This window comes from Equus przewalskii, chromosome 1 (genome assembly GCF_037783145.1).
Source record: "Equus przewalskii isolate Varuska chromosome 1, EquPr2, whole genome shotgun sequence".
In the NCBI taxonomy this organism is placed as follows: Eukaryota; Metazoa; Chordata; class Mammalia; order Perissodactyla; family Equidae; genus Equus; species Equus przewalskii.
In genome coordinates, this window is record NC_091831.1 from 21,466,375 (window position 1) to 21,479,080 (window position 12,706).

Sequence of the window (12,706 nt, forward strand, 5' to 3'; positions counted from 1 at the left end):
CCAGGATCTGAACCGGTGAACCCCGGGCCTCCAAAGCACAGTACACAAACTTAACCACTTGGCCTCAGGGCCAGCCCCCACACCAAGATATTAATTGTTTAGTAAAAATCTGATTAGGTAAAAAGTATATATCCCAAACATAGAAGATGTTGGCTTAGATTAAAGAAAAAACTGGAATATAAAAAATAACTTGAGTTCCTTCCTTGAAGCTTGTTTGGTGTCCTATGACTAGGCTCTTAGAAACAGAAGGGCTGTTTGCTCTTGGGAGTTGGGGAGTGCAGGGAGCCATGTTAAAGATGGTAATTGCGGCTGCCTGTGTGTCCTTAAAATCTTTGGGAAGATTTCTTTGCCGCCAAGACTTCTGTTGAGTCTTCCAGACAGGCTGGTGGTGGGGCAGGGGCCTTCTCTCTGCTGCTGTGCCTTTCAATGAGGGGAGGGTACCCTGGCGTGTGTTCCCCTTACCTGGTGTGAGATGTGAGGGAGGCCCCCAATTCCAGCCTTCACCAAATCACCCCCGAAATTGTCGTCAAGTGAGTAGTAGTAAAGTGACCAAAGGCTGGTGAGATGATCTTCGAGATGACACCATGTACCTATGCTTCGTTGATTCGTAGGATGTCGTTTTTATCAGGAGTCAAATGAAAATCTTTCCTTTTTTTTTTTCTTCTGTCTTAACCTTTACCTTATGCTTTCCTTATACACCGTTTTACAGTTCTTGGAGCCTTCCAGGATTAAGGGAGATTCAGTCTTTCCAGGTGCTGCCAGTCTACCTTAAAGAAGGTGCTTAATAAAGACCCCACTATCAGGATCTCAGTGAATTGCTTCTTCCTGGGCAGGACAAGGAGCTTGGGCCCTCTGGGAGTTGTTTCTTATCAGTTCCTCCCTCCGTAGGTCTGAAGGACACACCAACTCAGGAAGACTGGCTGGTGAGTGTACTTCCTGAAGGATCCAGGGTTGGTGTGGACCCACTGATCATTCCTACAGGTGAGTGAGCTTGGGTCCTTCCAGCTTGGGTGAGGAAATGGCTTCTAGACACCTTTCCATCCTCCTTGTTTGCTTGTGGGGTGTGAAACATTTGGGGGCTCAGCATGACTTGATGTCACGATAAAGGTCAAAGTGAGGAGAAGAGTTCTGACCTAGAGGCCGGAGAAGGTCGTTGGTGGTGATGTCCTTTTACAGTTACTCATCCTGCACAGCCAGCTCTGGGCCACAGGAGGATGCTTTCAGAAGGCGCCAGGCTCTCAAGGCTCTGCTGCCTGCCTCAGCTGAAATGGGCATTCAGTTCATGTGTGGCTGGGCCACGTGTTTCTTCCCAGATTACTGGAAGAAGATGGCCAAGGTTCTGAGAAGCGCCGGCCACCACCTCATTCCTGTCAAGGAGAATCTTGTGGACAAAATCTGGACAGACCGTCCTGAGCGCCCATGCAAGCCCCTCCTTACGCTGGGCCTGGATTACACAGGTCAGAACTGTGCTGCACCCAGTGGGGCCCCCAGCCATCGTCCCCTCCACCTGTCGCCATGGTCTCCATCCCAGACCTGTGAGTCAGCCATGCTTGAGCTGATGGGAGGATTTTGCCATGCACCTCCCTGCCCCCCATTCCGCCCCCCCCCCCCCCCCCCCCCGGCAAGGTGGGGCATTTGATGAAAGCAGGCCACTTCTCCACTGCCGTTGGCATAGTTGATTGTTGCACTGTTCTTTCGGGCAGACCTTTAGTGCTGCTGAGAGGCTTTTTTACCACTTAGTTGCTAACTGCCCCTGTGACATGTCTGGTATGGAAACAGAGCCTAGAGTTTTCTAGGTTGCATTTCATTTTCTTCTGCAAGTTTTTGTAGGTTTACCTTCCGAGGCGTCCTGCCCTCCCTTTTGTACGTTCTGCTTTAGAGGCTTTGGGGCGTGGGTGGGTTTCTTTGGCCTGTGTGATAGTGGTAGGTGAGGAGCAAGTTCTGTGACCCATTTGCAGGAGACCAAAGTGAGGATTTATGGAACAGTGAGGGGTGCAGAGAGAGGCCTGGGAGATGGGGCTGCAGGGGAGGGAGCCTTGCTGTAGAAACAGAAGAGGAGAGGTGGATGGGGATGTCTGGAATGTAGGCAGATTGCCCGGAGGGATCCTGGGAAGAAAGCATTACAGCCCAGACTCTCAGCCAAGTTTGAAACAGCATTCCTGAGCTGATCTTCAAAGCAGCATTTGCTTGTCAGGGCAGTCCCCAGCTTGCCTTCCTTGTGGCACCCTCACTGGAGGGTATCGCAAATTAGGGGGGTAGGTCCAGTGAGTGGCCCAGGGTCAGCTACACATTTTCCATCACCATGTTTTGAATTCTTTTTAACTGAAGCAGAGGCTCTGACCTATTGTTTGTAGGAGAGAGGCGAGCACATATTGCTGGTAAGACTTCTGTTCGGCAAACACTTGAGCGCCTGCTACATGCAGGATACCGTGCTAGGTGCTGGGTGAATAAGATAGATGCCTACCCTGTTCACGGGTGGCTATAACCTGAATCACAGGTGCTATTTCGTGGTGGGCTGGGATGGTGTTGGGGTGAGCTGCTCTAGGGCCACAATTTCATCCTGGGGAGCAGCAGGGAGGCCCAGCTGTGTCTGACAGGGCAAGTGTGATTTGGAAGTAGTAGTCACAGTGAGTCAGACTGCTGGGAATTCCTAGGTCTTAGCACTGAAAGAGGAGTCTTATGACTCCCAGAATGTAAAGTAGTAAGTGATATTCCCCTGACCTCTAAGGCCAGGTGAGTTTTCTCTTCTGGGTAGTATGTTCTCAAAGCTCCCTGTGCTTCCTCTGTTGCATCAGTCTTTATATAAAAGTGTAAACAATTGTTGGTTTAATTGTCTGTCTTCCTTTCTAGATAGTAAGCCCCATGAGAGCAGGGACTGGGTATCACTCAGAGCTGTAATTGCAGTGACCAGCACAGTGCCTGGCAGATATCTCTGCCTGCGAAGTCTAGATGCTTCATAGATATTTGTTGGGTGAACAAATGAATTAATTTTTCTGGTGAGGCAGTCAGGACTCTCAAAAGTCAACTGGCTTAGGGAGAGTCACACCTCTTGTGTAGGGTTTGAATCCAGGCCTCCTGTCTGCTCAAGTAGCATGTTTCTTTTAAGATGTGGTGCTGGTTAAGAATGTTTGGGATGGGTTCTTTCACTTGGCTCCCGCAGGCCCCTGAGACCCAGGGCTGGAGTCACAAGCACATTTGTTTCTTGCAGGCATCTCCTGGAAGGACAAGGTTGCAGACCTTCGGTTGAAAATGGCCGAGAGGAATGTCGTGTGGTTTGTGGTCACTGCCCTGGATGAGATTGCGTGTGAGTGCTCTGGTTTCTCTGTTTGGGCATGTTACCCAGTCTCTCTTTTGGTGCTCTGGGAATCTGTGTGGTCGTGCCATTCAGCTTTTTGAGTGGCCAGAGAATAAGCCAAAGACTGTGGCACCAAATAGGTATACGATATATAGATAGAGGATAGAGACAGAATTTTGGGGAAAAGGGGAAGGGAATGTAGCCTGGCCTGGAGTAGTTGATGTTAAATCTGTGGTGATGTCTTCCTCTAGCCAGTCTCTTCAGGACTGTGACATCTCTGAGGAAGGACATTTCCTCTATTTTGTGTCTGTCAGCATTCTTGTCTATAGATGTAGAAGTGGGATCATAGGAGATTCTTTTTCTTTCTTTATTCTTTTTCTTTATACCTTTCCCCAAGTTCTTCACAGTGAGAATGTTCTAGAAATATTTCTACCACAGAAAACTCAGCAACTGGAAGTTCTTCACCAAGCCTTTTGATACAATAGCAGTTTCTCAATCTTTAGACCTTAAACCACCCTCATGCAGTTATTCAGTACCTTTTGTCATCTTCTAGAATCTAAAGGAATCTGGTTGAACCTTCCTATTCTGTTTACTGTTTCTGACCGGGTTTGACGCAGGGTTACTGAGAAGAGGGACTGCCTTATCTTTTTATTTTCTCACTGGAGAAAGAGACTCTACCACACAGTGTCCTATTTCTCCAATCTCCAGCCCCAAAGCTTTGTCACATATGTCAGTGATTTATATCCCTAATTAACTTAATAACCTCAGCATCAGAGAAAATAACATATAAAGTTAATTTCTCTCTTTGATTATTGAAAAAACACATTTCCATCGTGGAAAATCTGTAAAATGCAGAGGAAGTAGTAAGAAGAAAAAAAATCACCTATAATCCTGTTACCCACTGTTAATGTTCTGTGCATATATAATTTTGTAGTTTGATTTTTTTAAATGTATTAGTATACTCTAAACATATATAAGCATAATTTAAAGTGAATAGTAAAAATCCCATCATATGGTTATGCCAAAATTTACTTAACCATTCCCCTGAGGATGACTTTTGGGTCATTTCCAATTTTCTCATGATTTTGTTACAAATCTTGGTGCATCAAAATCTGTGTCTTAGTTTCTGATGATTTTCTTCTTCCTATTTCTTGTTGGTTTTTAGGGGTGGTATTATGAGTTAAAGGGTATGAATGTAGTAGGGGTTTTGACCTTCTTGCCATTTACCTGCCAGAAAAGTTGTTCAGTGGTATATGAATGTGCCCATCTTGCCACACCGCCACCAACCCCAGGTACTATCATTTTTAAAAAAGTGCTAGTCTGATGGGTTAAAGATGTTGCCTCATTGCTTTACTTTGAGAAGCCATTATTTGAAAATAGAGCTTGTACTTTTTACACCAGGGTCTTTTTCACACTCTGATCCTCACTGGAGAGCAAGCGTTAGGCAGCTGGAAGCCCTGGGACCAGAGCTGTGCTCTCTGCTGGCCCCTCTACTTTCTCAAACATACAGTGACCTCACCAGAGGCCCTGACACTGGCTGTAGGTGGGTCCTCCACCCAGCCCTGGTACCACAGCCGACCCAAGGGTGGGCCGCAGGCTCGAGTTTCATTCATGGGCCAAAGCTCCACTGACTCACGGCTTTTGTTCCTCTGCCGGGAAGCTCCGCCTCCGTGGGCGCTTTGACTCTTACTGAGAGGGCCTCATTTGGCCTCCCTCGTGGGTGGGTCTCCGTTTTTCTACTCTGGATCATTTGTCTCAGAAGAGAGAGTGCTTGGCTCCTTTCCCTTTATTTGGGAGCACCAGAGGTTTTTCTGCTGCAAGCTCAGGCCTGGCAGGTCACCACCAGGCGGACCATTTCAACTCTTTGTTTGGAGAGCGTTTCTGGTGTTTTCTGACTAATAACTCTCCCATTCCCTTCTTGGGACAGTGATATGGAGGCAAAAGAAACAGTTCTGATGCCATCATTTGGCCGACATGAGCAACTGCAGCTCAGAGGTGGAACCATGAAGTAAGGCTCCCTGCTCTTCTGAGAGATGACACCAGATCTTTCCATAGCAAGCTCATCCCTCCCCCTACCAGGTACCCCTTAAAATCTCAAGTCAGGCAGGTGACAAGGACTTGTTTTTTTCTTGTTTGTTTTTTTATTTTAGGGCTGTTCAATCTCCGAGGATCAGATGTCGAGCACAATCCAGTATTTTTCTCCTACGCAGTCATAGGACTAGAGACGATCATGTGAGTGTTCGCCCCACACCTAAAAGTCCTTGCCCATAGCTCCTCGGGGCCCTGGGCTCCCCTTTCTGGTCCAGGTCTGCCAGTCACTGCCTGACTGATGTGCTGCTCTCTTCCTGCTCTTTCCCTTTCCTGCCTTTTTTCCTTCCCCTTCTTGTCTTCCTTAACAGTAGGTATTTATTTATATCCTGTTTCTCTTTTGATCCCCCAAATTATATGAAATCTATGAAAGTGTCTATAGTTCTATAAGATAAAACAATAAGTAGGTGAGGACATCAGAACAAAAGAGGAGAAAGTGAGGTTAGTTCACAAAATTCCTGCTGCAAAGCCTTGTTCAGGTCACACATTTGATTCCAAGTTTTCTAGCAGCCAGTGCAGAGGGGTATATAGGTTCAGTTATTCAGTCTTGGGTTCACAATGCAAATAAACCCAGTTGTTTCAAAGGTCGTTGGAAATTACACAGGAAAACCCCGAGTCATGCCTTATTGAACTGTCACTTTATCTTTTAAAGTGTTGCTTGGGGCCTTTCTGTCATTGTTATTCTATTTGGGTGGCTTTCTGCATTCAGACAACGCATTTATTGAGTGCCTGTTGTGTGCTAGGGTCTCTGTTGGGTGTTGATGTGAATGAGACAGACAGGGTTCCAGGTTAGAGTTGGGGAGATGAGTGTCTCCTCGGGGGATTCGGACACATAAGTGGGCACTAAGTGTCAGTGGGATGGGTACTGGGTTATAGGAGGGGCCTCCCTAGACTTGGTCATAGGAGCCTCTCAGGGAAAGTAACATTGAACTAGAGATTAAGGGTGCGTATGAGTCAGCTAGGTGAATGGGGGATGAGGAGGCGGGGGAATGGTGATCTCAGCGGAGGGTACAGCATTTTCAGAGGCTCTGGGCAGGAGCGAGCACAGTGTGTCTGGAGAACCCGGAATGGTTCAGTGTGGTCGGGACATGGAGTCTGAGGCCAGAATATGAGCTGAGGCCATCTAAAGGAAGGCCTTGTGAGCCAGGTTCAGGAGCTTGGGCTTATCCTAAGGATACTGGGGAGCTATTGAATGAATTTTTCACAGGGAACCATATGATCAGGTTTGTGAGTCATAAAGAATGTTATGGTTGTGAATAAAAGGATGGCTAGGGAAGACTGGAGGCAGGGAGGCCAGTTAGGAGGTTGTGGCACTAATCTACGTCTGAGATGGTAGTGGCTTGAACCTGGGCAAGGCTACCGCTAAAGCTGGAGAGATTTGAGGGGGATTTAGGCTATCAGTCCAAAGATCTTAATGAAGGAGGGAAGAAGGGCCATCAAGGAGGACAGTGTCCAGGTCCTGGCTTGGGGGATTGGGTGCTGTTGACAGCATACACAGGGACAGGGAACCCAGTTTGGAGAGCAGGATTTGGGAAATAAATGGGAAAGAAGGAAAAGCTGCTTGGTTTTGATTGCCAGAAGATAGAGCCTGTTGTGTATGTGTGGGTCCATGTTCTCACCCTCTCACTCCTGCCTTCCTTTTTCTGTCACCTCACCTCTGGCCCCTCTGCAGGCTCTTCATTGATGGTGACCGCATAGACACCCCCAGTGTGAAGGAACACCTGCTTCTGGACTTGGGCCTGGAAGCCGAATACAGAATCCAAGTGCTTCCCTACAAGTCCATCCTGAGCAAGCTCAAGGCCCTATGTGCTGACCTCTCCCCGAGGGAGAAGGTGTGGGTCAGCGACAAGGCCAGCTATGCTGTGAGTGAAGCCATCCCCAAGGTTGGTATCCCCACTGAGGCCCATCTAAACCCTGGCGCCCTCCAGCTGCCAGGCTCTTCAGCTTCGTCTTAAAGGCAGATCTTGTTCAGGCAGATCTCCAGGATGGCTGTTGTATCAGAGATGTTGTCTCCCTGGATAAGCCCTTTGGGCTGGAGCCGTATTGAGAGTCTGAGGGACTCTGAGAACCCATTGAGTCCTGTGTTTTGCAAAATGTGGCATGAGAGACGATTTTAGGTGGTACACATTAATAACCAGGTTTATTTAAATATATCTATTTTAAAAGTGTTTGTGTATACAAGAAACAATACAACTAGCATATGAAACCATATATTATAAAAATTGTTTCTTAAGAAGAAGTTGAATTTAATACACTAAGTTGATTTAAAGATAGCCTAAAGAAAAGTATTAAGTAAATAAGGGTCCAGGGGTAGGCAGCTAGGTAGGAGCTGGTAAGAGGATGTCTGAAGTCTGGGAAACGCTGCTCCACACCCACCTCCCTCACCACATTTTATAGCTAAGGAGACCTGAGGCCCAGAAAAGGCTTCGGGAGTAGGGGATTTGTCAAAGGTCAAATGGTAGTGATAGCCCTGCCCTTGACTGAGCCCCTACCAGGTGGTGCTAAGCAGCTGACACCTGTCCCCTCGTATTAATTAGGGCTTCAGGCAGGGCTGGAATCCAACCACCCTAGATGTAACCTTTTCAACTGTCCTGCCCTGGGCCTCTGGCTGCCAACTGACTTTTGGCAAGGCCATCGTTGTCTACTCCACTAAGCAGTGGACCATCCTGGGAGGAGCCCCGGCCTGGCCCTCTAGACCTGGCTTACCATTGCACCCCTGTGACTGTCACACTGTGTGACACTCAGTTACTCAGAGCTTTACTTCCGTGACCTGAGTGGGGATTATGTTTGCTGCCTTTGTTTCTTATGTGAGAGAGAGAATAGGGAGGGTGGAGAGAGGATGAGCCCTTTGAGAAGCTCTGTACAAGTGCAGGATGGTGCTAAATCCCCCTCCCTGTATGCAGGGCTGGATTCTGACTGTTCTCAGATTGGGAAGGGTCTTCCCCAGCCCTTGCAGATGAGACCGTTAATAAATAGTAGCTGATGCGTGAGTCCTGAGCGAGACGGGGGAAGGAGCAGGAGCCCTGCCTCATCAGTCATGTGCATCCCCATACGGTGGGAAAAAGCCTCCTTTGTGTAGCAAGAACGGGGTTATTTCGGTCAAGCTTTGATCCGTTAGTGAACTCTAACCATGACCATGAAGGCTTGAAAAACAATATCTTGCTGATGGCTGGCAGCCAGCAGTCTCAAAGAGCTAACGGGATGGGGTTAGAAGAGAAATACCTTGTTTAATGTACTTTATCTTTTTGGATGAGCTCAAACTCTTTTTCTCATGTTCAGAGTTATCAACAAAAGGGGCAGATCTTCAGGCCCCAGGGGACAGCTGGGTGTGTCCTGAGTGGGAGCTCTTCAAATGATTTGTCCTAAGTGTGATGGTAAGCTGAGTGAAGAGGTGATTGCGAGTGGGGCCAGGCTTTCTTTCTCATGCTACTGCCCTTTGCCCTAGGATCATCGCTGCTGTATGCCTTACACCCCCATCTGCATTGCCAAAGCTGTGAAAAATTCTGCTGAATCAGAAGGCATGAGGCGAGCTCACGTGAGTAAAGCAGCCTGTGCAGAAGAGGGGGATGTATGGTGGTCGGGAGGCCTGGGTTGCTCACCTGCTGTGTGCCCTTAAGCCTGGCACAACGTCGGAACCTCTCTGAGCCTTCTGGAGAGAGTTAATGAGAATGAAATAATGTACTCAATGGGCTAGATCTTTACAAAATATGACATACAACACCAAAAGAGATATTGATGATGATAGTGTAGATGAGGGTGATGATGTTGATAATGATGAAAATGACGAAGATGAAGCCTCTTAGAAGCCCAGATTGTGTTTCAAGGCAAGCAGTGGATCTAGAAAGATTTGGGGCCCAGAGAGAGGTTTTGATATTGGCCTGTTTTCCTGCTGCTGTAGGGTAGGCATAAACCCTTTGAGGGAGCTGTGTGTGCTCCATGGCGGGCCCCTTTCTGATCATGCTTGAATGACTAAACAGCAGAGGAGCCCTTTCTCTGTTATGGGAATTGCTGCAGACTTGTTTGCAGGAAACGCCTGGATGGTGAAGCCCTGATTGCTGATGCCCTATAGGTGCAGCCCTCTCAGTATCACACTAGGTAGGAATGGGTTCTGAGTCTGTCCACCTGATTTTCAGTAATAACTTTAAAAAATGTCTCCATTGTTTGCACAGATTAAAGATGCCGTTGCCCTCTGTGAACTCTTTAACTGGCTGGAAAAAGAGGTTGGTTCTTAGTCTTTAACACATGGAAATAGATGATTCAGAAATTATCTACATGTGATTCTAACCATGGCATCTTCCGTGCTCTGATAACCACGAGGTCCAAGATCTTGATCTAATTTTACTATTCTCTGTTTAATAGTTCTTTGTGGAAATTTGGTGTGCATGCATTTAAAAATTTTTTAATTTGGAAAATAGTAACATGGATGAAGGAATTCCTTAACAGAGTAGATCCTTTTTGGGTTAAAGAATTGTAACTAAGTGTAATGTCATTATAAGGAAAAAATTATTTTCATGATATTATAGGCAAGCTGATTGTATTAAGAGAAAAAGATCTTTGTGTACATTTTGAACTTCAATTTAAGGCATAAAACTTTTTATATTACATTGACTCTTGGTCATTAGTTTCTTGCCCTTTCATTTCTTGTATCTGACAGCAGGGTGATTTCTTTGTGCTGTTAGTAAACAACATTATATTCCCTTTAAATGTTATGTAAACAACTCTTTAAAAGTAGCTTAAATTGGAAAAAGAAAATATCACACTTATTCCCATCAGTGTAATGATATTTTCCCCTCTGGCTATTATTCATCTGAGATATATGTTTCCCATTTGTGTAAATCATGTTTTCAATGATTTTTTTAATTGTTACATGTCTTTCAGTGTACAGATAGGATTTTGTATTTTGTTTATTTTATTCACTTAGTGTCATAGTGTGAGCATTCTCTGTGTGCTTTGAGGCCTTAAAAAAATGATCCAAATGCAGACTATGTTTAGTGGCTAGACTGATTTATTTACTCATTTCTCCTATTTGGAAATTTTTAGATTGTTTTTAATTTTTTTCCACTTATCAGTAACCCTGTAATAATATTTTTGCATTTATCTTTTTTATTTATTTAGGATGACTTTCTTAGGATGATATCCTAGGAGGGGATGCTTTTGACTGTTTAAGCTTAGATTTATTAAGTTTGGGACGTCTCAGGATATAATACTGAGGCAAAATAGTTGAGTGAAAAATTAAATAGATAGAAACTCTTGTACTTTAGATAACTTTGGTGAGAGCCTTTGGAAATTCCCTACATGTTAAAGATGAGACGTAAGCTGTGTCCTGTAGGTTGGACAGTTGGGACATGGGAATTGAGGAAAAAGTCAGCTTTTAATGTACTTTCTTTAACATGTAGGAGACACATGAATTCATCACACCAGATGATTTATAAGCAACTTTCTTACAGGTCCCCAAAGGTGGTGTGACGGAGATCTCAGCTGCTGACAAAGCTGAGGAATTCCGCAGGTAAAGATCCATCTGGGGGCCCATGAACCTTGTACTCATTTCCGTGGTGAGTTAAACGAGGCTGGAAGGGCCCTGATTCTCAGCACAAGAAGACCCTTTAAGCCACTCTGCTCTGTGTGTCTTTCTGTTCCAGGCAACAGGCTGACTTTGTGGATCTGAGCTTCCCAACAATTTCCAGTATGGGACCCAACGGCGCCATCATTCACTACGCGTAAGGCATGCGGAGGAACACCTGGCTTTGCTGCTGCTTCTGCACAGGAGCCTGAGCAGGGGAGAGACATTATTTTGCCAGAGGCCCCAGCACCACCTCCATGTATCTGTTGAGATTGTTCTTATATGGGAAATGAGACCTTTGAGGTCTTGTTTTCTCTAAATTCTCAAGTCTCTGCCTTTTGGGAGCCTCCTCTTAGGGTCAGATGTGTGGCATTGACATTCTCCATGATGTAGTCAAATGGGTTGTCTCTCTTTCCTTCTGAGGTTGCAGTATTTGTATTTAGAACCCTTGAATCTTGATGATTAGAAATTTTTAGTGATTTTCTTTCCTGATAATGGCAGCCTTCTTGATGCACTAGTCCAAACATCTTGTGAACTCCATCACCTCCATGCCAAAAAAACTTATCACTAGGTTGTAGAGCACCCTGTTATGGTTAGGAAGATGATTGGCACCCTATCTTAACCTCCCCATAGGCTTGAAGCCTGGCACCTTAGTTTATGGGGATTTTTACCAGATGACCTAGAAGAGCCCATGGACCCACACAGCCAAGCATCCCTGCCCTGTGAAACAAAAGGGGCACTGATAAGTTTAGTACTGATAGATCTGCCTGTGGAGATAGCGGGAAATGAAGCTAGGCTTGGCCATTGGGCTTCAGCTTCACCCAACTCAAATGGTTTTGCCTTGTGTTGGGCATTTTGAGTTCTTTGCTCCCATCTGTGATGTGCACAGTAAAAGAACATGTGGTCTATCTCACTGTGCTGTGCTTGGACACACATATTTTTCTCCCTTTTTAAATAATTGCTTTTGGAGTTTTCAGTCTTGGGGCAAATTTTGAAGCCGTGTGTGGGAGACAGTCACAGATGTCACTGTACAGTTCTTTTACATTAATGCTTCTGTTCCAACATTAGAACAGCAAAAGGACTTCAGTTTTTGTCTTATATTTAACTCAGGTGATGAATTTCCTGGCTGGATACTATCCTAGAATTTTGCATATAATTAACACATTGAATAATTTCAGACCAAGAGGGGAGAAATTTGCTTCTCTTTGGTGTTTCTTCATTGTGGCTGTTGGAAGCCTGTTGAGAGGCAGGGCGCTGGAGCTGGGCCATGCCTGGTTGTCAGTTCAATCATTCGGCTTGAGTGCCCACTGGTCGTCCTGTTGCTGAAGAGGGGGTGGTGCCTGGAAATGAAGGAGAACCTCTCTCAGCTGCAGAACAGAGACGTGGAATGCTCTCATCCCTTGTAACATTTCACAGCACAGTGATAAAGTCTGGAAAAAGGCATGGGGAGATCAGATCACTTTATAAAAATACCTCATGTTCATTTGAAAAAAGTGCTGTAGTATAAGAGCATCATAATCTACTCCTTTTCCCAGCAAAAATCCCTTTAGTTTTTTTCCCAAATTGAGACATTCACCTCCTGGCTATCTGGTGTTCTGGGAATCAAGTGGGGAGACACCTGATGGGGTCAGGACTGTGGGAGGGATGTGGAGGCTAAGGCAGGGGCCTGGGAGCCCCCTTCAGAAGACAAGTGACTCCAGGCTGCTCTTCCCAATTCCCAGAGCTCTAGCTTGGTCCTATTGCTTCTGTTGATTATTACTTTT

The 12,706-nt window shown here is 45.8% G+C and overlaps 1 protein-coding gene across 4 annotated transcripts in view; it reads left to right on the top strand.

The window, feature by feature from the left end:
• The window catches only part of XPNPEP1 (X-prolyl aminopeptidase 1), a 54,558-nt gene that overhangs the window by 31,130 nt on the left and 10,722 nt on the right, over nt 1-12,706 (top strand). For all 4 annotated transcript variants that reach the window (XM_070633547.1, XM_070633530.1, XM_070633535.1 and 1 more), the window contains 9 exons: nt 889-981; nt 1,314-1,457; nt 3,209-3,304; nt 5,446-5,527; nt 7,056-7,266; nt 8,829-8,918; nt 9,553-9,603; nt 10,831-10,889; nt 11,023-11,100. In XM_070633547.1, the coding sequence (XP_070489648.1) occupies nt 889-981; nt 1,314-1,457; nt 3,209-3,304; nt 5,446-5,527; nt 7,056-7,266; nt 8,829-8,918; nt 9,553-9,603; nt 10,831-10,889; nt 11,023-11,100 (904 nt within the window). The remainder of the gene's footprint in view (nt 1-888; nt 982-1,313; nt 1,458-3,208; nt 3,305-5,445; nt 5,528-7,055; nt 7,267-8,828; nt 8,919-9,552; nt 9,604-10,830; nt 10,890-11,022; nt 11,101-12,706) is intronic.